Source organism: Narcine bancroftii, chromosome 11, assembly GCF_036971445.1.
Source record: "Narcine bancroftii isolate sNarBan1 chromosome 11, sNarBan1.hap1, whole genome shotgun sequence".
In the NCBI taxonomy this organism is placed as follows: Eukaryota; Metazoa; Chordata; class Chondrichthyes; order Torpediniformes; family Narcinidae; genus Narcine; species Narcine bancroftii.
In genome coordinates, this window is record NC_091479.1 from 16,626,406 (window position 1) to 16,648,326 (window position 21,921).

General features: G+C 47.7%; 1 protein-coding gene across 6 annotated transcripts in view; it reads left to right on the plus strand.

Moving 5' to 3' along the window:
- The window catches only part of neil1 (nei-like DNA glycosylase 1), a 35,729-nt gene extending 29,291 nt beyond the window's left edge, over positions 1 to 6,438 (plus strand). For 5 of the 6 annotated variants that reach the window (XM_069902714.1, XM_069902713.1, XM_069902715.1 and 2 more), the window contains 3 exons: positions 104 to 180; positions 5,231 to 5,444; positions 6,076 to 6,438. In XM_069902714.1, coding sequence (XP_069758815.1) covers positions 104 to 180; positions 5,231 to 5,444; positions 6,076 to 6,131 — 347 coding nt within the window. In that variant the 3' untranslated portion in view covers positions 6,132 to 6,438. Of the gene's footprint in view, positions 1 to 103; positions 181 to 5,230; positions 5,445 to 6,075 lie in introns of those variants that run through there. The other variant, XM_069902716.1, reaches the window with a different exon arrangement.
- Positions 6,439 to 21,921: the final 15,483 nt, after the last annotated feature.

Here is a 21,921-nt window from a genome sequence, read left to right on the forward strand (position 1 = left end):
TAGCGTGGCGCGAACCGTGCTGCCCAACTGATCGCCTGCAGCTCTGGAAGGCTGTTCAGGCTGTTCCGTGTTTGTGTCTTTATTCTACTTTCTCCCCCAAAAGGATCCAAAGGTCTCAAAGCCAAATCTCGGAGTAAAAAGCAAGCAGATGAGGAGGAAAACCGATCGTTGAAGCCAGAGGTGAGTGAAATGTTAAGACAGGCAATGTGGGAAACTCTCAGAGATGACACAGTAATAAAACAATGTCCCTGTTCCACCTCTGAACAGCCAGGTATTTCCCGCATTCACCGTTTTTGTTTTCCCAGTACAGGTACGCAATCTTCTATCCAGACATCTAAAATCCAGAAAGCTCCAAAAACCGGAATTTTTTTCCTGGTGCTGCTACAGCGGGGAGAGAGAGCAGCGCGACTAGATTGGGCGAGGGGGGAGAGACGGTAGCGTGACTCGGGCAGACGGTGGGGAGAGTGAGAGAGAGACGACAGCGTGACTCGGGCAGGCGGTGGGGGGGAGAGAGACGGCAGCGTGACTCGGGCGGGGGGGGAGAGAGATACGGCAGCGCGACTCAGGTTGGCGAAGTGGGGAGAGTGCCAGTGCGACTGGAAGACAATAGACAATAGACAATAGGAGCTGGAGTAGGCCTTTCGGCCCGTCGAGCCAGCACCGCCATTTTACAGATCATGGCTGATCGCTACCATCAGTACCCCGCAGCACAATTCGGGTGGGCTTAAATCTGGGGAAGCTGGCTTTTGTTCCGAAATCCAGAAAACTCCATAAATCGGAACACACTGTCCCCCAAGGGTTCCGGATAAAGGATGGTATACCTGTACTGAGGTTTGGCAGTAAACACAGGGGGCCAACCCGGACATCACACTTGCAATATCAGGTTCAAACCTAAACTTGGGAACTGTCTCTGGTGGAGTTTGTACATACTCACTCTAACTGTCCGAGCTCCTCGAGATGCTCTGGTTTCATCCTACTTCCCAAAGGCAGGTGGATTGATGGGTTATTAGGCCAGGGTGAGCGGTCCGGAGTGCTGTGGCGTGGGGTAGAATTTGAAGGAAGTTGGGAAGGGTGAATGGGGATATAATCACAGTCCTTACCCCAGGGAAGGGGAGGATAAAATATCTGGAATGCAAATCTGAATTAACATGTACAGTACCTAAGTAAAAGATTAGACCTACTGGAATGTTGTGTGCAATTCTGGTCCCCAAATTATAGGAAGGATATCAATAAGGTAGAGAGGGTGCAGGGAAGATTTACTAAAATGTCGCCTGGATTGCAGTATCTAGAATGCGGAGAAAGATTGAGTAGACTGGGGCTTTATTCATTGGAGCGTAGAAGGTTGAGGGGGGGGGGGGATTTGATAGAGGTATTAAAATTATGAGAGGAATAGATGTGAATAGGCTCTTCCCCTCGAGGGTGGGTGAGATTGGAACGAGGGGTCATAAATTAAGGGCTAGGGGGCAAAGGTTTAGCAGTAACATGAGAGGAAGTTTCTTCACTCAGAGAGTGGTGGCTGAGTAGAATGACCTTCTCGAAGATGTGGTTGCAGCAGGGTCAATTTTGTCATTTAAGTGGAGATTGGATGGGTGCATGGATGGGAGGGGATTGGAGGGTTATGGACAGGGAGCGAATCAGTGCGGACTAGGGGGGCTGAGATGCACTGTCATTGTCAAATGGTTTTACTGCAATGGGCCTACTTAGCTCTACTCATTCTACACCCATGACTGTGTGGCCAGGCACAATTCCAAAGCTATCTACAGATTTCCCCACCCCCCCCCCCCCCCCCCCACCACTTCCTCCGGTTATCTGAAGGTAGACAGTCCCTATGTAACCTTTCATAAGCTGAAATGGCGTAAAACGAAGGAGTGATTACCAGTAATTTATATGGGAAAATTCTGAGCTTTCCCAGTATAAACAACACCTTCCAGTATTTCCTAATCTCGAAACGTGTCCTCTTCAGGGCAACGCGGGCTACGATATTCCGAATTACTGTCTTATTAATCCAATAACCCAAACTTTGTAGATGCAGCTTTAATTCGTTGACAAACATTTTGCAAACTTCTCATAAAGATGAATAAACAATGCATTTACTGTATTTAAAGATGAAACGACATTCAACTTTAAAGAGATAAGACGCATAGAAAGAAAATTATCTCGAGCTCACCTTCATAGTTTGTCGGAGAATGAGATGCAAGCTCGTAGTCTGCACGGATATTACAACATCAAAGTCACTGTGGCAACACTCCAAACAATACTTTCCTTAAAGAGACAAGTACAAAATTAACTCAGAATCAAAAACACAAAGTTTTAACCTTTACACCCAAGACCCAAAAAACTAACCCACCAAATAACACACAAAACCTGAAATAACACCAACAACGATCTGAAAAGTACGCAGCCATTATAAAGAAGATATAATAGCCATATAACCGTTTACGGCGCGGGAACAGGCCACGTCGGCCCTTCGAGTCCACACCAGTTCACCAGAGCAACTCCACCAGCTCAACCCTCCCGCTCTCCGCCCATAACCCTCCAACCCCCCCCTCACCTCCATGTACTCATCCAACCTTCTCTTAAATGACAGAAGGGACTCATTCGGAAGTTCATTCCATTCTGCCGCCACTCGCTGAGTGAAAAAACATCCTCTAATATTTCTCCTCAAGTTTTGCCCCCTTACCCTTAACTCATGCCCTCTTGATCCAACCTCCCTGCCCTCAGGGGAAAGAGTCTGTTTATTTCTAGTCTATCTATTCCTTTCATAATTTTAAATACCTCTATCAAGTCCCCTCTCAGTTGTCTACGTCCCAATGAATAAAGTCCCAGTCTCCTTAATCTCTCCCTGTAAGCCAGGCAACATCTTTGTAAATCTTCTCCGCCTTATCTAGATCCTTTCTATAATTTGGAGACCAGAACTGAGCACAGTACTCCAAACCAGGCCTCACCAATGCCTTAAACAGCCGCAGCATCACCTCCCAGCTCCTATTCTCTATACGATCATGTATGTACAGTGAAGGAGCTTGGTGGCATCTCTGTCGCTGATTCTATAACAGCTCGCTGCAAAACCAACGCTGAACCTTATTTTTGCTTTTGTTTCTCTAAAGCAAAAATGCTCTTGGGATTTCTTTCAGTTAGCGAAAACAGGTACCACTGTAGGCCCTTTGTAAAAGCAAAGTGGCGTAAAGTGAACCATTGAAAAGCTGGGGGGGTGGTGGCTGTCGTCCAGCTGATCCAGGGCGGAGCGAAGAACCATTGAGATTGCACCTGCTGTGGAACGATTGTGACGATAGGCAAATTGCAGCGGGGTCCAGGTCTTTGGTGAGGTACGAGTTCATTCTGGCCGCAACCATCCTCTCAAAGCATTTAATCACAGTAGAGGTTAGTGCTACTGGACGACAGTCGTCTCATGATACTATTCTTGGGTACCAGGGTGACTGATGCCCTTTTGGAACAGGTAGAATCCTCTGACTGCAGCAGTGAGAGAATGAAAATATCCACGAACACTCTGGCTCGTTGGTTGGCACAGATCTTCAGTGCCCTGCCAGGTACGCCGTCAGAGATTGATGGCTTGCGAGGGTTCACCCTCTCGAAGGGGTGATATTCTGACGTTGGCCTCTGGGACAGAGATCACAGGGTCGCCAGTTTCTGCAGGGATTCCCACCGGTGCAGTTGAATTCTCCTTTCCAAAGCAATCAAAGGAGGTGTTCAGCTTTCGTTGAAAAAGATGCACTAGGAGGTGCAGTAGAAGTCCAAATATCCAGAAGCAAGAAATTCGGACCACCCGAGAATTCAGACCTTTCAAAAGCTCTCAAACTTTAAAAACTTAGTGGGCTATTGTGTGCCACAGATTGTTTTCCAAGGCTTTGGTGTGCGTGTGTCGTTCTTCTCCACGCTTGCCTTGCACGAATGCTACAACAGTTTTTTTTTGCACTACCAATTCAGTCACCAGAAGGAATCTCAGGGTTGTATGTTCTTTGACAATAATAAATCTGAAATTGGAAGTGTGGACTCTATTTTTCTTTAAAACTCCTCATGTTGATCAACGAACAGCTCTGTATTTGCTAATGAATATAATATCAAAATCTACCTGCTCATCTCTTCTTTATTCTTCCTTAAATTTGAATTTTAAAATGCTGCCCGAGAATCCAGAAAATCCGGACCGACCCATCCCCTGGGCAGTCCAGATTTCTGGGTCTTTTACCAGAGCAACATTGCAGAATTTGGACTCAGATGAGAAAAGAAAGAGGGCATACCTTTGGCAACGACGTAATTCATCTGAGGTCCTCCATCAGCCAGCTCCCCACCATGACTACCAGCCCCCCCCACATCTCCATCGGGCACACGAAACTCAAAATGGTCAACCAGTTTACCTATCTCGGCTGCACCATTTCATCGGATGCAAGGATCGACAATGAGATAGACAACAGACTCGCCAAGGCAAATAGCGCCTTTGGAAGACCACACAAAAGAGTCTGGAAAAACAACCAACTGAAAAACCTCACAAAGATTAGCGTATACAGAGCCGTTGTCATACCCACACTCCTGTTCGGCTCCGAATCATGGGTCCTCTACCGGCATCACCTACGGCTCCTAGAACGCTTCCACCAGCGTTGTCTCCGCTCCGTCCTCAACATTTATTGGAGCGACTTCATCCCTAACTTTGAATTACTCGAGATGGCAGAGTCCGCAAGCATCGAATCCACGCTGCTGAGGACCCAACTGCGCTGGGTAGGTCACGTCTCCAGAATGGAGGACCATCGCCTTCCCAAGATCGTGTTATATGGCGAGCTCTCCTCTGGCCACCGAGACAGAGGTGCACCAAAGAAGAGGTACAAGGACTGCCTAAAGAAATCTCTTGGTGCCTGCCCCATTGACCACCGCCAGTGGGCTGATCTCGCCTCAAACCGTGCATCTTGGCGCCTCACAGTTCGGCGGGCAGCAACCTCCTTTGAAGAAGACCGCAGAGCCCACCTCACTGACAAAAGACAAAGGAGGAAAAACCCAACACCCAACCCCAACCCACCAATTTTCCCTTGCAACCGCTGCAACCGTGCCTGCCTGTCCCGCATCGGACTTGTCAGCCACAAACGAGCCTGCAGCTGACGTGGACATTACCCCTCCATAAATCTTCGTCCGCGAAGCCAAGCCAACGGAAATTCCATTGTCCCACAAGGACGCTTCAAGAGTGCAGTGAGCTCTCCCTTAATGTGTGCTATGTTTTTGTTGATAGGGTCAGGCAGCCATTAGGAGGAGGAGGAAATCTGGGCAGCAGAGATCGCCAAACGTCTCCAAGAATCGTTCTGAGAAGATGTCCGCAGGCGGCAGGGCCGCCAGGAGGCAGGTTGAGGAGAAGACGGAGGTGGGTGAGGAAACGAGACGGAGATCCGAGCGCCACAGGAGGAAGAGAGCGGGGAAAGTGTTGCCTCTTCCAGGGACTCCTGCAGGTAACTCTCTGACCAGCAGGTAACTCTCTGACCAGCAGGTAACACACTCTGACCAGCTGGTCACTCACTGGCCAACAGGTAACTCTCTTTGACCAGCCGGTCACTCACTGGCCAACAGGTAACTCCCTTTGACTAGCCAGTCACTCACTGGCCAACAGGTAACCCACTTTGACCAGCCGGTCACTCATTAACCAACAGGTAACCCACTTTGACCAGCAGGTCACTCATTAAACAGCAGGCAGGCAACTCACTGATACTGAAGGCATTGCCATGTCAGACAAGGGTAGCCAGTAACGTGAAGGAGCTTCCCTTTGGATCAAGCCCTCAGGTGTGAGATTGAAATGCTGATCTGAGATGGTATTAACCTGGAATTTTAAATAAACCTTTTACTGTAGGGGTGGAAGGTGGTTAAGCCATGGAGGTTGTGTGGGGAGGCTGATGTGTTGATGTTCTCCGAGCAGAGAAAGTGTTCACAATGCTGATGGAGTTGGGTTAGATAAACTGAAAGATATCTGAAAGACACAGAATTAAAGAAATCGGTCTGGAGTTAACGCAGCAGAGTGTGGGAGGGGAGGGACGGGGCTTGAAGTTCAAACTACTTTTCCTTTCGTTGATATTCCTCTCTCTGCAGAAGCACCAAGGACACGACCTACGAGATCCACGATCAAGCAGAGGGCCCCATTTTAACGGGAAGCAAATCCAAAGGAATCTTTGATTCAAAGAGGGTTTATGAACCTGCAGGCTGGAGAGAGGTGGATCAGGACATGCGATGTGGCAGGACAGCCTCAAGCTCTGAGGAAGTGTGTGACTTGCCACACTTGCAAGACATCCTTCCCCCCACCCCCAACCTGGAATCTTCATCTCTCTTTCTCACTCCATCATTTGCAATCGATAGAATAAGAAAAATATCTGCCATGGTTATTTTTAGATGTTTTCTACTTTTGAAATGTAGTCTATCATTTTTAATCATCAAAATAAAACTGGCATTTTTAGGGAGGAGTTTATTCTGATGAATGATCAAGATGAGTGAAGACATTGCAGGCACCTTCAGATCTCCCCCAGATCCTCCTGCATCTGCCTCTGGCCCTCAGATCATAGTCGCAAGAACGTGGAAACAGGCCCCAGCCCACATCAAATAAAATGTCCTGCCTACATTCGTCCCACCTGCCTGCGTTTGGCGCACGTCCCTCTGAGCAAAAATACACGGTGCAGGATAATACTCAGCAGGCCAAACAGCGTTCTTCCCATAGAAATGTGGCCAATGTCTCAGGCTTGAGTTCTTCAAAATGAAGGCAGGTGCTCCAACCTTTGGACGCCCCGCCCTCTCATGACCGGATGGGCTGAGTTTCTCCGACATTGTGTTTTTATTTCAATCGTGGTGCCTGCAGGATTTTCCCTCAGGTGGTTTTCAAACGGCCCCCCCCATCCCCCCCCCCCCCCAAACTCTGGAATCAATCTAGTGAGCCTCCTCTGCCCCGCCTCCAAAGCCAGTCCATCCTTCCTCAAGTAAGGAGACCAGAACTGCCCGCAGATGTGGCCTCGCCAGGACCTTGTACGGTTGCAGCGTAACCTCCCTGCTCCTAAATTCAACCCCTTCCAGCAATGGGAATGAAATCTCCAAGGTAATATGGAAGGAGGGTATTTGGGACAGGGTCTAAATCCTGAAACTCCCTTCCCAGCAGCAACTTCACAAGAGGCGTAATAGTTTAGCCCTGTCAAGGTACAAGAAGTACAACCAAATCACAAAGAATTTATTAGAGTCACGCCAGTGAGAATGAGCTGTAATTAGGGTTGGGTAGACAAGGTCACCTCCCTAATATGTGTTGAACCTCATTCAAAGTACAAGGTTACAGGGTACAATATTTAAGGTATTTTTGCTGCATTTGATTAAGTGGCACTGGAGGTGTTTCCTTATTTCTAAAGGCAGAAAAATGGTTATCATTGATTGGCTTTCTATATGTACATGACAATTAAAAGATGTGGATTCATGGCAGACATGCTACCAGTAGTTCAAAAGGATCCTTTAAGACAGACTGTTAGCCTTGGCACATGGAAATGGTTGCTTCCCCAGCGATCTCCACATGCATTATCTCTAACAGGGTTCGCTGAATTCTAGACCCTGAAACAATGCCATTGGCGCCCTTGGTCGTCCTGCAGGCTTTTGAGAGCTTTCCCCTTTCTGCTTGACAAGCTTGAACTGCCAGCGGCTGTTTTTGGGCAGGAACCCGTTTATGAATGGGCTGGCTGCGTCCGACGGCTCGTTATGTGTAACGGCAGGTAATAGCGCCATGGTGAAAGAGGTGATAATGGATAGGTGTCTGGAATGTTGTTAGTTGCAGCTGACCTGTCTGGATGGGGGTCCCAATACCCATTTCTTAGTAAGTCACGGCAACCTTAGTTATCATAAATGTTTCAAAGTATCCAACATTACACTGACACACAGCACATTCATTCCGTGACATTGTCAACCAATACCACAGAGGGACTGTGGCAACTCAGTCGGCAGCTCACTACTGGGCGGCGCGGTTAGCTGGGATTCGAATCCCCCCGCCTTCAAAGTCTACGGGGTTTGTAGGCTAACGGGTGTTTGGGGGGGGGCACAGGCTCGTGGGCTGGAAGAGCCTGCTACCGTGCTCTATGTCTAAAAAATTTGCCCTCACAGGGGCATTTGGGAATGGGCAATAAATGCTGGCAACGCCCGTATCTAACCTGCATGAATGAAGGAGGGGGAAATATGGTTGAGGGAGGGGGGGGGATGGTGAATGTGTGGGCTGAAGTGGAGACTAGTCATTCCCACGTACTTCATTATGGGCACTTTCAGGTGGCCAGTTGCCCCTCATGTGAAGCCGCATGTTATGCGGCTGTTTTGAGGCCACCTGAATGTGCAGGAGGTGCTCTGGAGGTGAGCTACGTAACCCTCCTCTGAGAGGGATCATCAGCTCAGCGGCTCCCCCGGCCACCTGAATGCAGCTGGCTGAAAGCTGATGTGAAAGGGTCAGGGTAACACTGGGCAGGAGCCGGGGTGCGCTCAGAGCCACATGTGCGGCCGTGCCCTTCAGGTGGCCGGTGCCGCGCTTTCAACGCTGCCACCCGAACGGTAAATTAAAGGGCCACTTCTGCTTCTTCGGGCGCATTCTTAGCGGAGAAAAACCCTTGTCGAAGTTAATGATCTGAATCAGTGACTAGTACAAGGCGACAATTGATTTGTGCAGCACCTTTGAAGAATTAAAAGGCGTATTGTAGGTCACCATGGGTCCAACTGGGCCGGAGTCACTTTCAGATGAAGGACAATTGTCGCGAGCAGCGGAAGCTTCACCAGACTGATTCTGGTGAGGTGATGCCAAGATAGATTGCAGCACCACACCTTCAAAAGCCTGGGTGCCAACCTCAACGCGTGGGAGACGCTCGCCCTCGACCGTCCGGTTGGGCGCAGCAAGATCACCCCAGGAGCCCGTGCCACTGGAGTTAGGCGCATCACCGAGGCGCAATGAAAGCGTGCACCCAAGCAGCGTCCACTGCACGACAGCACCCACCAACTTGCGTCTCACATGTGGGCGAGCCTTCAGGGCCTGGATTGGCCTTACCTGTCACAGCTGGACCCACAGCTGCCAATCTTCCATTTGATTTTGAAGTCACGAACATCTTTGATTATGAAGGACGAACAACAACACAGAAACAAGCTCTTCGGCCCTTCTTGTCTGTGCTACCATTCCCGCTGACCGCGCTCGTCCCTACCTCTCCCATTCGCGCACGTGTCTAAATTTTTCTTTAACTATCGAAGTTGAGCCCAGCTCGTTCCACACCCCCACCACTCTCTCCATGAAGAGGTTCCCCCGTCATCTTCCCATTCGCCTTTGCCACTTTCTCCCACTGTCCTCCAGTTTGTATCTCTCCCAACCTCAATGGGAAAAGTCCGCTTGCATTTGTTCTTCCTATACCCAACTTCGTGTGAAAGAAATGAGATCCAGGGTTTAAAAAAAAGCTTAGAAAATGGGGAGAGACTGTTGATTCTCAGGGATCCTGATTGTGCACAAATTCTGAAAGCTGCCACACAGAGCTGCAAGCGATCAGGACAACAGATGAGGAGGATTTTGAGTGCTGAAGTCTTGCAATTTATGCAGCCCCTGATAGGATAACGCCAGGAGATCTGAAGCCCCCGGTCTTGTGGAAGGATAGATACAGCATGGAAACAGGCCATTGGGACGCCGACCCACGGCGGCGGACCACTGAGGGACTCAGAGGCTGAAGAACACACAGGCGGTGGGCTGATAGCTGAGATTTCCTGAAATCGCACAGAAGACTCAAAACGATGATGGGATGAGACCAACACTGACCGGGCCCCTCAATCCTCGTACCCATTCATTCACAGCCTAGCTAGTCCCCCACCTTGCCCAGCTCCTGAAATATTTGCTGGTTCAATTATTGTGAGCTCGTTTCAGACGGGATGCACTTAGTCTCCTGAAGGCGACTTTTATGAAAGTTTGGGGATAGAGAGAGGGTTGATCAGATCCCTCTGGTGGTCACATGACAAAATAAATTTAAATAGGTTCTGGACGACCAACCACACACGCACGCACGCACACACACACACACACACACAGACACACACACACACTAATACCTGGTGCAATCACATTGTTGTGAATGAGATCTTTTGGCTGCTACATTTTCAACATGGTCACAGCGACTGCATTTCAAAAGTACTTTCTTAGCAATAAACTACACTGAGCCATCGTGAGATGACAAAAGGTTTTGTGAAGACAATGTTATCTTTCATGATTTGGACAACTAGATGATATAATTCAGGAGCTTTTGAGCGATAACTTGCTGATTATGACGATGGCCGCTGCTCTCCGACGGCAGAGTTCTCCGGAGATATTCTTGATGGTGGGGAGTGTTTTGCCTGTGATGTCCTGGGCTGTGTCCATCATCCATTGCGGGGCTTTGCACTCAGGGGTATTGGTGTCTGTGGTGCAGCCGGTCAGCACACTTTCCACCACACCCCTGTAGAAATTTGCCAGGGTCATACCAAACCTCCGCAAACTCCTGAGGAAGTCGAGGCGCTGACATGCTTTCTTCACAATGACGTTAATGTGTTGGGTCCAGGAAGGAAGTATGGAAGAAAATAAAACCATGCTGCTTCTTAGGGAAGGGAGCCCATAAACATTGAGCAGAATTCTCGGGAGGCTAGACCTGAAAAATGGCTAGTGGAAAGAGGCATGGGCTGATTGCAGGCAAATTAGATGAACTTGAGCCCCTCTCCGTCTGTCTCTCTGTTGCACTCTCTCTCTCCCTCTCTGTCTGTTGCACTCTCTCTCTCCCCTCTGTCTGTTGCACTCTCTCTTTCTCAGTCTGTCTCTCTGTTGTACTCTTTCCTCTCTCTCCATCTGTCTCTCTGTTGCACTCTCTCCCTCTCCCCTCTCTGTCTGTCTGTCTGTTGCACTCTCTCTCTCTCTCTCCCCTCTCTCTGTCTGTGCCCACTTTCGTGTTTGGTGCAGTTCCAACGTGACTTCCCTAAAGAGGAAGGCCGAGGTGAGCGCTGGGAGATTTCGAGGGAATCTTGAAGGGATTTCTGGAATCTCGAACAAGGTGAAGGTGAGAAGGTGGTGGAAGCCATGAGACATCTTAGAAGCATCGAGACGAAGTTCCAAGTCATCAGTGGTCATGGCCCAAACAAGGGTAACTGAGAGCAATTGCATGGTGAATAATGCCTTGTGCAGTCGAAGCAGGCCCTCTAGTCAGTGCCTCACGGTTGCCGCATTCGCCGGCCATTTTGCGAGCCGGGTCGCGACTCAGTTCGCGGGCCGCTACATCTGATTGCTTCGTTCAATAGTGTACAGTGCCCACACGGGAAGCAGAGTAAACACCTGCGTAGATAATAGTGGGGAATTTAGACACATTCCTAATTCCAGTAGGACAGTTGGCTCTTTCTCGCCCCTCTTGAGCCTGATGGAAATTGACAACGCATGCAAAGTAACCGCATATGTTTCACCACACACCTTAATGAGGAGTTTCAGCTTCACTGAGCAAGAATGTCTCTGAGCTGCAATGGACGATTCAGACCAGTTAGATCTGGGCATTCATGCAATAATCCTGGTATCGTTTAAATACTAATCAAAATCATTTAATGATTAATTATTTTTTTTCGCTGAAGGTACATCTTGTGGGCTCTGCCTGAGTGCTTTTGCATTGTATCGCCGAAATGGATTAAAATCAAGTCTCCAGTCGAGTTTGCCGTCATCCGATTACACAAGTGCAACCCGACGAAACAGCATTCTCCGCTCCTCAGCACAAAACCCACAGGTGCACAGCCAGACATAGCAGGAATTCATGTATGTAAATAAATAAATATTGCTTCGTGAATACCAGGGGCTCGGAGGGTCAGTGGGAGCCGTTACTTTGGTCGTTCTCGCCACCCGCGGGAAGAAGCTGCTCCTCAGCCTGGTGGCACTGGCTTTGATCCTCCTGTATTTCTTCACCCCTCTCCCTCCCCCCACCCTGACGGGAGTAGCTGAAAGACGCGGGGTGGAAAGGGGGGCCCCTTCAATCAGCTCCTTTTGCTGATGGGTAAGGTTTACGCGGCTCTTCTTTGGCGTCTCGGCCAAGATGAGCGAAGGGCTCGTGCAAACCCCAGGCATGGAATCTGCGGTTAGGTCTTGGAGACGACAGCTGTTGCGATTACTTTGATGGTCGTAAGAATTTGGGGCAGATGCATCGGCACTGTTCAACGGTCAGGGCCGATGCAGCTTGGTTAAGAGAGATTCTCCCGTACAGAAGACACAAATCACAACCCCAAAATCTGAGTTGTGGAATGAAAACCAGCAGTCCTGGATGTCAAGTGTCAATCTTTTATTTTATTTTCAGTGTTTCCTGATGTCTGCTTCTCTTTCTCTTATTGTTAGGGGCCGCCAGGCAATGCTAACGGCGACTCTTCGTTTGCCGTACGGCCGACAAACGTTGAAGTACACCATGTATATTACACTTTTAATATCTTACTACGTGACAATAAAATGAACCTCGAATCTTCTCCTCTAAACCAGTGGTTCTCAACCTTTCTCTTTCCACTCACATATGTAAATAACCCTCTGCCATCGGTGGTCCGAGATTAGTAAGGGATTGTGGGCTGTGGGCGGAAAAAGAAACCCCTGTTTTCATCGTCCCTCATGGATTCGTTATCTGCATGGTTTCAGAACTCCAAAGGAAACGGGCCAATGGCAATTTTTCTCAAGCAAAATATTGGGTCTGGAGCAGTGATTCTAAGCCTTCCCTTCCCACCCACACACTGCCTTAACCAATCCCAGAGCACCGATGGCATCGGGATAACTTAAAGTGGGATGTGAGGAGGTGGGGGGGGTGGTGGGGGAAACGTTGTGAACCACTGTTCTAAGTGGGTGGTTGATCAACGGTACATAGTCAGTGGGCTGAAGGGCCTGCCTGTGTTTTGTTCGCTCTCTATAACTCCAGGCACACAGCTCTCTGCTCAGCTGAACGTGTGGAGAGAACGGAAAGAAATGTACTTTATGTTTATCAGGCATCAGACTCTGGACGTGGCGGCAGAGGGTCTCACACCTGTTGGAAGCTCGTGAAGAAATTCTGAGTGACCCCTGGTGTAGCACATTCACCCTTCACTCCACCTTGAGTCCACAATAACCACTCACAAGGCCTGTGAGATAGCCAGCCACCTGGTGAGCACAAGGAAGCAGATCTTTATTAAAGATTACCGATGCCAGATATTGCTGGAGAATTCTAAAAGCTTGGATTTCAAAGCTCTTACCCAAGGGGATGGCCTTGCGTATGTTACATGGTTCAGGATTTAAAGGCCAGGCATCTCAGATTGTCATACGTCACTGCATTTGACATCTCTGGCACTTTGGTTCAATGCTCTGTTACTTTGTCGGAATGCCTTATCCTTTTATTAGTCTCAGAAAACCACGTTGACAGGGAAGCAGGAAACACTGTCAACATGTTCCAAATTCTTTGCTTGCAGGACTGGAGCGTTTGGGGCCGAAACACAGTTATGCAATTTATTTTAAAAATCGGGTCCCCTCCCTCGACTAAAAGAAATAGATTTGCTTTACTTTCTCTTCTAAGTTTCCGAAAAAATGCAGTACTTTGTACTTATCAAATTCAGATTTATTGTCAGAGTATATATACATACACATACAACCCTGAGATTCCTTTTTCCTGCGGGTGTGGCAGAATCACCACTAATTGGTAGCGCAAAAGATAAAAACTGTTTAATCTTTCCCTGAAGAGATGGCAACTTCCTAGTAACTCTGCCCCCTTTCAGTCTTACTGATATCCCTCCTGCTGTCTGGCGACCAGAACTGCACATAATACTCCAAATTTGGCCTCTCCAATGTCTTATACAACCTCACCATAACATCCCAACTCCTGTACTCAATACTTTGATTTATGAAGGCCAAGATGCCAAAAGCTTTTCTTCACAATCCTGTCTACCTGTGACGCCACTTTCAGGGAATTATGTACCTGTATTCCCAGATCCCTCTGTCTACCGCGTTCCTCAGTGCCCGACCATTTTCTGTGTACGTCCTACCTTGGTTTGTCCTTCCAAAATGCAACACCTCATACTGGTCTGCATTAAATTCAACCAACCCAATTTTTCAATTGGTCCGGATCCCTCTGCAGGCTATAAAGCTTGTCCACAACACCCTCAATCTTAGTGTGATCTGCAAACATGCTGACCCAATTTACTGCATTATCATCCAGCTCATTGATATGGACGACAAACAACAATGGTCCCAGCATCAATCCCTGAGGTGCCCCACTCGTCACCGGTCTCCAGTCAGTCCATGGATACTTAGTATCTGAACCTTTTGAACTAACCATGTGGGACCTTGTCAAAGGCCTTACTAAAATCCATGCAGATAACATCCACAGTCTTTCCTTCATCTACTTTCCTGGTAACCTCTTTGAAAAACTCTATAAGATTCATTAAACTTGACCTACCTTGTACAAAGCCATGCTGACAATCCTTCATCAGCCCCTAGCTGTCCAAATATTTGGATATCCAATCTCTCAGAACACCCTCCAATAATTTACCCACACCTGACATCAGGCTCACCGGCCTGTAATTTCCTGGGTTACTTATCCAAATTTATTATTTTTTAAACAATGTGAGCTACCCTCCCATCCTCTGGCACCATTCCCATGGCTAAGGACATTTTAAATATATCTGCCAGGGTCCCTGCAATTTCTACACTCGTCTCCCCCAAGGCCTGAGGGAATATCATGTCAGGTCCAGGGGATTTATCTACCTTTATTTCCCTGTAGGATAGAGAGCACCTCCTCCTCTTTAATCTCCATATGTTCCCTGCCACAACTGCTTGTCTCCCTTCCTTCCTTATACACGAAGCCAGTTTCCTGAGTAAATACTGATGCAAACAAAAACCGTTTAACATCTCCCCCATCTCGTGAGGCTCCGCACGTTGTAGGCCACTCTGATCTTCTTGGGGACCAATTTTGTCCCTTACTTTTAACATACTTGTAGAAACCCTTCAGGTTTACCTTCATGTTATCTGTCAAAGCAACTTGATTTCCTTCAGGACAAGAGAAAACCTCCAGAGTTGCTAACTCGGCCTGCAGCATCACGGGCAACAGTCTCCACTCCACCTAGGACATCTACAGGAGGCAGAGTCTTATGAAGCCTCTATCCTCAAGGACCCCCACCACACCACTCTGCTACCATTGGGGAAAAAGGTACAGGAGCCTGAAGACAAGCACTCAGCAGCATAAGGGCTTCTTCCCCTCCACCACCAGATTCCTCAATGAGCAATGAACCAGAGACGTTACTTTTTCTTGCGTTATTTTTATTTATTTTGTAAGATGGTTCATATAAACGTTTGCTTTGTGATTCTGCCTCAAAACAATGAATTTCATGCCACATTCATGACCATAAATTCTTTTCATCCCTGGAAGCGGCGGGGTGTGCACCAGCAGGCAGGAGGGGAGTGAGATGACAGGCTTCGCCATCTCTGCCCCATCGCGGGGGATCTGCGAATCATTAGCCCAAGCCCCCGGTGCGAGGGACCCAGGCCACGCTGTGCCATTCCTTCCCCATGGTGTGCAAGGCCAGGGTCTGTTTAGTCTCAGTTATCGTGCTGCAGCTATATCCCCTGTTTATTAAATAATCAGATTGTGATCTCACACTGGAATGTCTTCCAAAATGAGATAAACTACTCCGAGCGCTATTTCCGTTTGGGGTGTCAATAGCAGCTTAGTTAGTGTTTTATTATGCAGGCTCGTTTGTGGCTGACAAGTCCGATGCAGGACAGGCAGACACGGTTGCAGCGGTTGCAGGGGAAAATTGGTTGGTTGGGGTTGGGTGTTGGGTTTTTCCTCCTTTGCCTTTTGTCAGTGTGGTGGGCTCTGCGGTCTTCTTCAAAGGAGGTTGCTGCCCGCCAAACTGTGAGGCGCCAAGATGCACGGTTTGAGGCGATGTCAGCCCACTGGCAGTGGTCAATGTGGCAGGCACCAAGAGATTTCTTTACGCAGTCCTTGTACCTTTTCTTTGGTATATGTACATGGTAGTGTGAAAACCAAAAGTGGTATACGGTGGGTGTCCCGGCCATTGTTACTGGAAGTTGGTTGAAGGAGCACAAGGAAAATAAGTGTCAAACCCATGTAAAGTCATCCTTCTTGAAAGAACAAGCATAACAAGTAATTGAAAATTCGGGAGCTTACGGGTTCAGTCCCTGCTCAGGGCATAAAGAGCCAGACGAGGGAAGGGGGGGGGGGGTTGGGGAAACAACAGCTATCCCTGAGACTGCTCTACCAATGAGTGGGTCAACCCCTCTCCACTGCACATCAACGATTCCGTCGTAACAGACGACCTAGCCTGGACTCCCAACACCTCGCTCATTGGCAAGGTGCGTGGAGGAGGGGCAAGACTGCCGGCCCCCTGACTTGACAACATTTTACAGGAGCACAATTGCGAGTGCAAGACTGGCACAGACACAGACCTTTAGTGGGCATCTTAATGGTAGTCCTAATTGGATTACATAAACCAGGATTAAACCAGAAGGACAATGGGTGGTAGAATTAGCGTAGCGGCAAGCGCCACATCGTACCAGTGCCTCGTGGTCCAGGTTCCTCCAGAATTTTCCTGTTTTTACCACAGTCACAGTGTCTCCAGACGTTTGTGTCACTGCATTAATATAGATGCAGAAAATATTGTGTGTGCGGGCACGTGTGTGCGCGCGTGCGTGTGAGTGTGTGTGTGCTCGTGTGCGCACCTGCATGTGTATGTGTGCGTGTGTGTGTATGTAGATATTATCTCCAAATAGAGGGTGGCACGGTTGATGTAGTGGTTAGCACAACACTGTTGCAGTACCAGTGATTGGGTCCGGGGTCTGAATCCTGCGCTGTCTGGGAGGAGTTTGTACGTTCTCCCCATGACTATGTAGGTACCCTCCAGGCACTCCGGTTTCCTCCCACCCTTCAAAAGGTACTGGGGTTATACGTCAATTGGGGTATTAGGGCATCATGGGGCCATGGGCTGGAAGGGCCTGTTATCGTGATGTATGCCTACATTTTAAAAATTAAAAAAAGAATCCCCTCCTGATGGCAAATATTTTTGTCCCCGACTGGCCCCAAGCAAAGTCCCTGGTGTATCAGTGAACCTGTGTCGGAGGGGGACATCGTGGATAATCCCAAATATTTTGAATGAGAGTAGGAATATTCCAGGATGTTGCAGACCAGCCTGTCCAAGGATATTCTCACACTCTGAGCAGGGGTCGGGGAAGTCCAATTACACTCGACGATGAAGATTTTGCTTCCTGAACCCTTTTGGGTGTATTTTATGGATTTTGGGCTGCGTGTGTTCGTGAAAAACTCCTTTAAATTTTCCTATCACGTACTGTCTTTTTAGATGTAACCTATTTTATAATCTATGGCGATATATGCATCCATGAGATTGACAATATGCTTCAAGCAAACAAAGCCATGAAGTGCAATGTGTCATTGAAAATTCATTCTCTGTGTTGGGACTTCGTCCCCCGCTGATCTCGGTGCCATCAGTGTCGAACACGGTGAAAGGTTTCACCAGGACATTCCAACCATGGAAAAGCGGTATCAGGACAACTGGAATCTATCAACTCTGGCCGACTATTGCTGGACACTGACACGAGAGGCCCATACTAGCTACATTGCAGTAAATGGACACGAGTGTCCATTTGGACACAATGAATTTCTGACTCATGTCCATCTCACAATACGACCGGGCAGTCAAGAACCCAGTCATAAGCCAGGGCCTGTCTGTGCTGTGGATGTAGGCTGCACTCATATATATATATATATATATATATATATATATGCTCATTTCTTCGTTTGACAAAAGCATTGTCTCTGCGCAAAGCTTATGAGCCCACTTCCCTGTGAAGCAGTCAGGTTTACTTAGTGTCTTCCATACTCATCTCCTACCGAGTACGTTAAAAAATATTAACGTTATGTGAGGTGAAAAGAAAGCAAATCTTTTACTTAAATGTGGTGTGGCCACCAGTGGGGGCCATGGGGCTCCTGTTGAGAACGGCCAGTTTAAAGGAATTGTGCAACATATTTACGGTTGAGTGTTGTAATTATTATTCTCTAAGTGTATTTCTCTTGCCGTAAAGTGTGGAAATGGTTCAAGATTGTGCAAGTTGCTAGATGGCTACAAACCTTTGCTGTCTGGAGCAGTTTTTTGTGATTAAAAAAAAAAGATCTAAAATCCTTTATCATGGGTTTAAAATGGTGTGCGCAAAATGAAGGAAATTTTTTAGATATTTTGACATTAAAAGCAATTTAAATTTAGACAGCATGACAACATGCCCTTCGGCCTACAAGTCCATCACGTCTGTGACCTTCTCCTATTTTTCAGTTCATTTTTATTTGTGTGGGACTGTCCCTTTAACAAAAGCCTGCGGGTTTTGGAAAATGACTGTGATCCGGCAGCAGGCTTCGAAAGCAGTATGTTCTGAACGTTGATGCATTCGTGGTATGTGGGGTGCTGAGGTGGCACAGAGCTCGAAAGACTGAACCACGGGCTTTATTCCAGTAAAAGTCTGAACACCAGTCCATGCTTAGGTGACTCCCCGTGTGACTGGTTCAGGAGGGGCTGGCTCAGGTCTATATTCTGGAGGGATGATTGACAGCTGGCCAGGTGGAACTGCAGGTACAGAGATCGCCTACTGCAGTCGGCTGGTGGACGTATCGCCACACAGAGTGAAGGGAAAAAGCCCTGGAGAAGCCAGGAGTAGAGACCATGTGACCAGCTTATTGAAAAGACAGTGCATTGTTTGCTCAGGAGGCCATTCTAAGAAGGCAGCACAAGAGTGAAGAGCTCTTCGACCTTTTTGGGAATGAAAAACCAATTTGGCCTTATTGTGTGGTTATAAGCAAACGGTCAGATTTCCCTTCTGTTAGGAATGAGAAGACAACTTTGTGACCAAAAGAGTGAAGGTCACTTTTCTTCGAATGACCCATGAAAAGGGTTCTACTTGCAGAGGAAATACTACGGTTGGATGGTGACCAGAGTTCAGCTGACCCACGAAAAGGGTACTAAAAGATTGGTGAGCATCGCTTGCTTCATGTCCTCTACGCCAAAGAGGGGGGAGTTTTGGTTGGCACTCGTCGAAAAAGGATATTTCTCCGAAGCACCTCCATGAAGATTTTGTGAGTTAATCAATGCCCAGTCACCCCCCGGTCTCTTTCACCCACTGCTCATTTTATCTAAGGCTTGCATGCCTGACCCTTTTAAAGCCTGAGTGTTGCATTTATCGCGTGTCTCTCCATTCTAAGGCCTGTGTATCTCAGCTATCTAAAGCCTGTGTGCCCCATCAATTTCAAGCCCATGTGAATTTCCGAAACTGAACTGCGTTCAGTTCTGGTCACCAAATTATAAGGAGGAAATGAACAAAATCAAGAGAGTTCAGAGAAGATTCACCAGAGTTTCAGCACCTTAACTCATAGAGAAAGGTTAAAAAAGTATTTATTCCTTGGAGTGTAGAAGATTGAGGGGGGATTTGATAGAGGTCTTTAAAATTTTGAGGGGTGTAGATAGAGTAGATGTGGACAGACTTTTTCCATGCAGGATAGGGGAGATTCAAACAAGAGGACATGAGCTGAGAGTTGGGGAGGGTGGGGGGTGGGATGGTGGGGAGATGCAAAAATTTAGGTGGAACACAAGGGGAAGCTTCTTTACCCAGAGAGCGGTGTCAGTGTGGAATGAGTTTCTGGTGGAGGCAGGTACAATATTATCTTGAGAAAAATTTGGGGAGGTATGTACGGATGTAAAAGGTATGGTGATGCCGGTAGAGGACCCATAATTCTGAGCCGAGCAGGAGCGTGGGTATGACAACGGCTCTGTACACGCTGATCTTTGTGTGTTTCTTCAGGTGGTTGTTTTTCCAGACTCTTTTGTGCAGTCTTCCAAAGGCGCTATTTGCCTTGGTGAGTCTGAAGCCAAGCCAAAGAAAAAAAGAAAAGGTATGGAGGGTTATGGGCAGAATGCAGGTCGGTGGGACTTGGAGAGGGTAAGTATTTCGGCACGGACAAGAAGGGCCGTGCTGGCCTTTTTCCATGCTGTAATTGTTGTATGGTTTGAACTACCTTCTGAGAATTGGGCCTCAGAAACATAGAAACATAGAAGATAGGAGCAGGAGTAGGTCATTCGACCCCTCGAGCCTGCTCCGCCATTCAACAAGATCATGGCTGATCTTAAAGTTCAGTACCCCGTCCCCGCCTTCTCTCCGTAACCTTTAATACCCTTATACTGAAGAAATAGATCTAATTCCCTCTTAAATATATTTAATGAACCTGCCTCTACTGCCCTCTGTGGCAATGAATTCCACAGATTTACCACCCTCTGGGTAAAGAAATTCCTCCTCATCTCGGTCCTAAATGGTTTGCCTATTATCCTCAAACCATGGCCCCGGGTTCTGGATTTTCCCATCCTTGGAAACATCCCATCTGCATCCATTCTGTCCAGTCCTGCCAGAATTTTATATGTCTCTATGAGATCCCCTCTCAATCTTCTAAACTCCAGTGAGTACAATCCCAATTTGCGCAATCTTTCCTCCTAAGTCATTCCTGCCATTCCAGGTATCAGCCTGGTGAATCGCCTCTGCACTCCCTCCATTGCAAGAACATCCTTCCTTAGATAAGGTGACCAAAACTGCACACAATACTCCAGGTGGGGTCTCACCAAGGCCCCGTATCCTTGTTCCTGTACTCAAACCCTCTTGATAAGAAGGCCAACATACCATTTGCCTTTTTAACCGCCTGCTGTACCTGCATGATCGCCTTCAGAGACTGATGTACAAGTACCCCTAGGTCTCTCTGCACTTCCCCATCCCTTAATCTATTGCCATTCAAATAGACACACACACACACACACACACACACACACACACACACACACACACACACACACACACACACACACACACACACACACACACACACACACACACACACACACACACACCAATATATTCACACAGTTAGATAAATTTAGTTAAAGTTAGGTATAACCATATAACAATTACAGTCCGGAAACAGCCCTTCTAGTCCACACTGATTTAAGTGAAACTCCACTAGTCCCACCTACCTATTCCCTGCCCATAACCCTCCAATCCCCTCTCATCCAACCTCCTCTTAAATGATAAAATTTACCCTGCTACCACCACTCTTCCGGCAGGTCATTCCGCTCGGCCACCACTCTGAGTGAAGCTTCCTCTCATGTTACTGCTAAACCTTTACCCCCTAACCCTCAACTCATGACCTCTCATTCAAATCTCCCCAGCCTCAAGGGGAAGAGCCTATTCACATCTACTCTGTCTACCCCCTCATAATTTTAAATACCTCTATCAAATCCCTCCTCAACCTTCTACGCTCCAATGAATAAAGACCCAGTCGACTCAATCTTTTTTTGTATTCTAGATACTGCAGATAAGTTAGTTAAATTAGATTAGGTGTTAAATAATTGTTGATTAATAATTAAAATATTATTTTAAATATAACACCGTCTGGGCTAATTTTTCTCACTGCTCTCTGTTACATAACATGCCCAACTATGTCCAATTGACCTACAACCCCGGTACATTTTCGAAGGGTGGGAGGAAGCTGGAAACCTGTGCAGGCACAGGGAGGGCGTGCAAACTCCTTATGGACAGCGCCGGATCTCACCTTTGACAATAACGAAGGCAGTGAGGGCCACTAGCTCGGAAGTCACCAAGCTGCTGTAGAGAGAGCAGTGACAGTCAGGGAGTAACGACTGCAGGCCTAGGATCTCCCAGGGCCTTCCTGCCATAAATCACAGTTTCATTTGCGATTCTGCATCTGCTCTTTATCACCAACGTCAAAATCTAAACGAGAGTGGTTTGTACATCTGCTTCCCAGCAGTTTGTTATAACATACAGGCCTGACAAACATCAGCTTCCAGTAAAAACACAAGGCTGGAGAAACTCAGCAGGTCAAA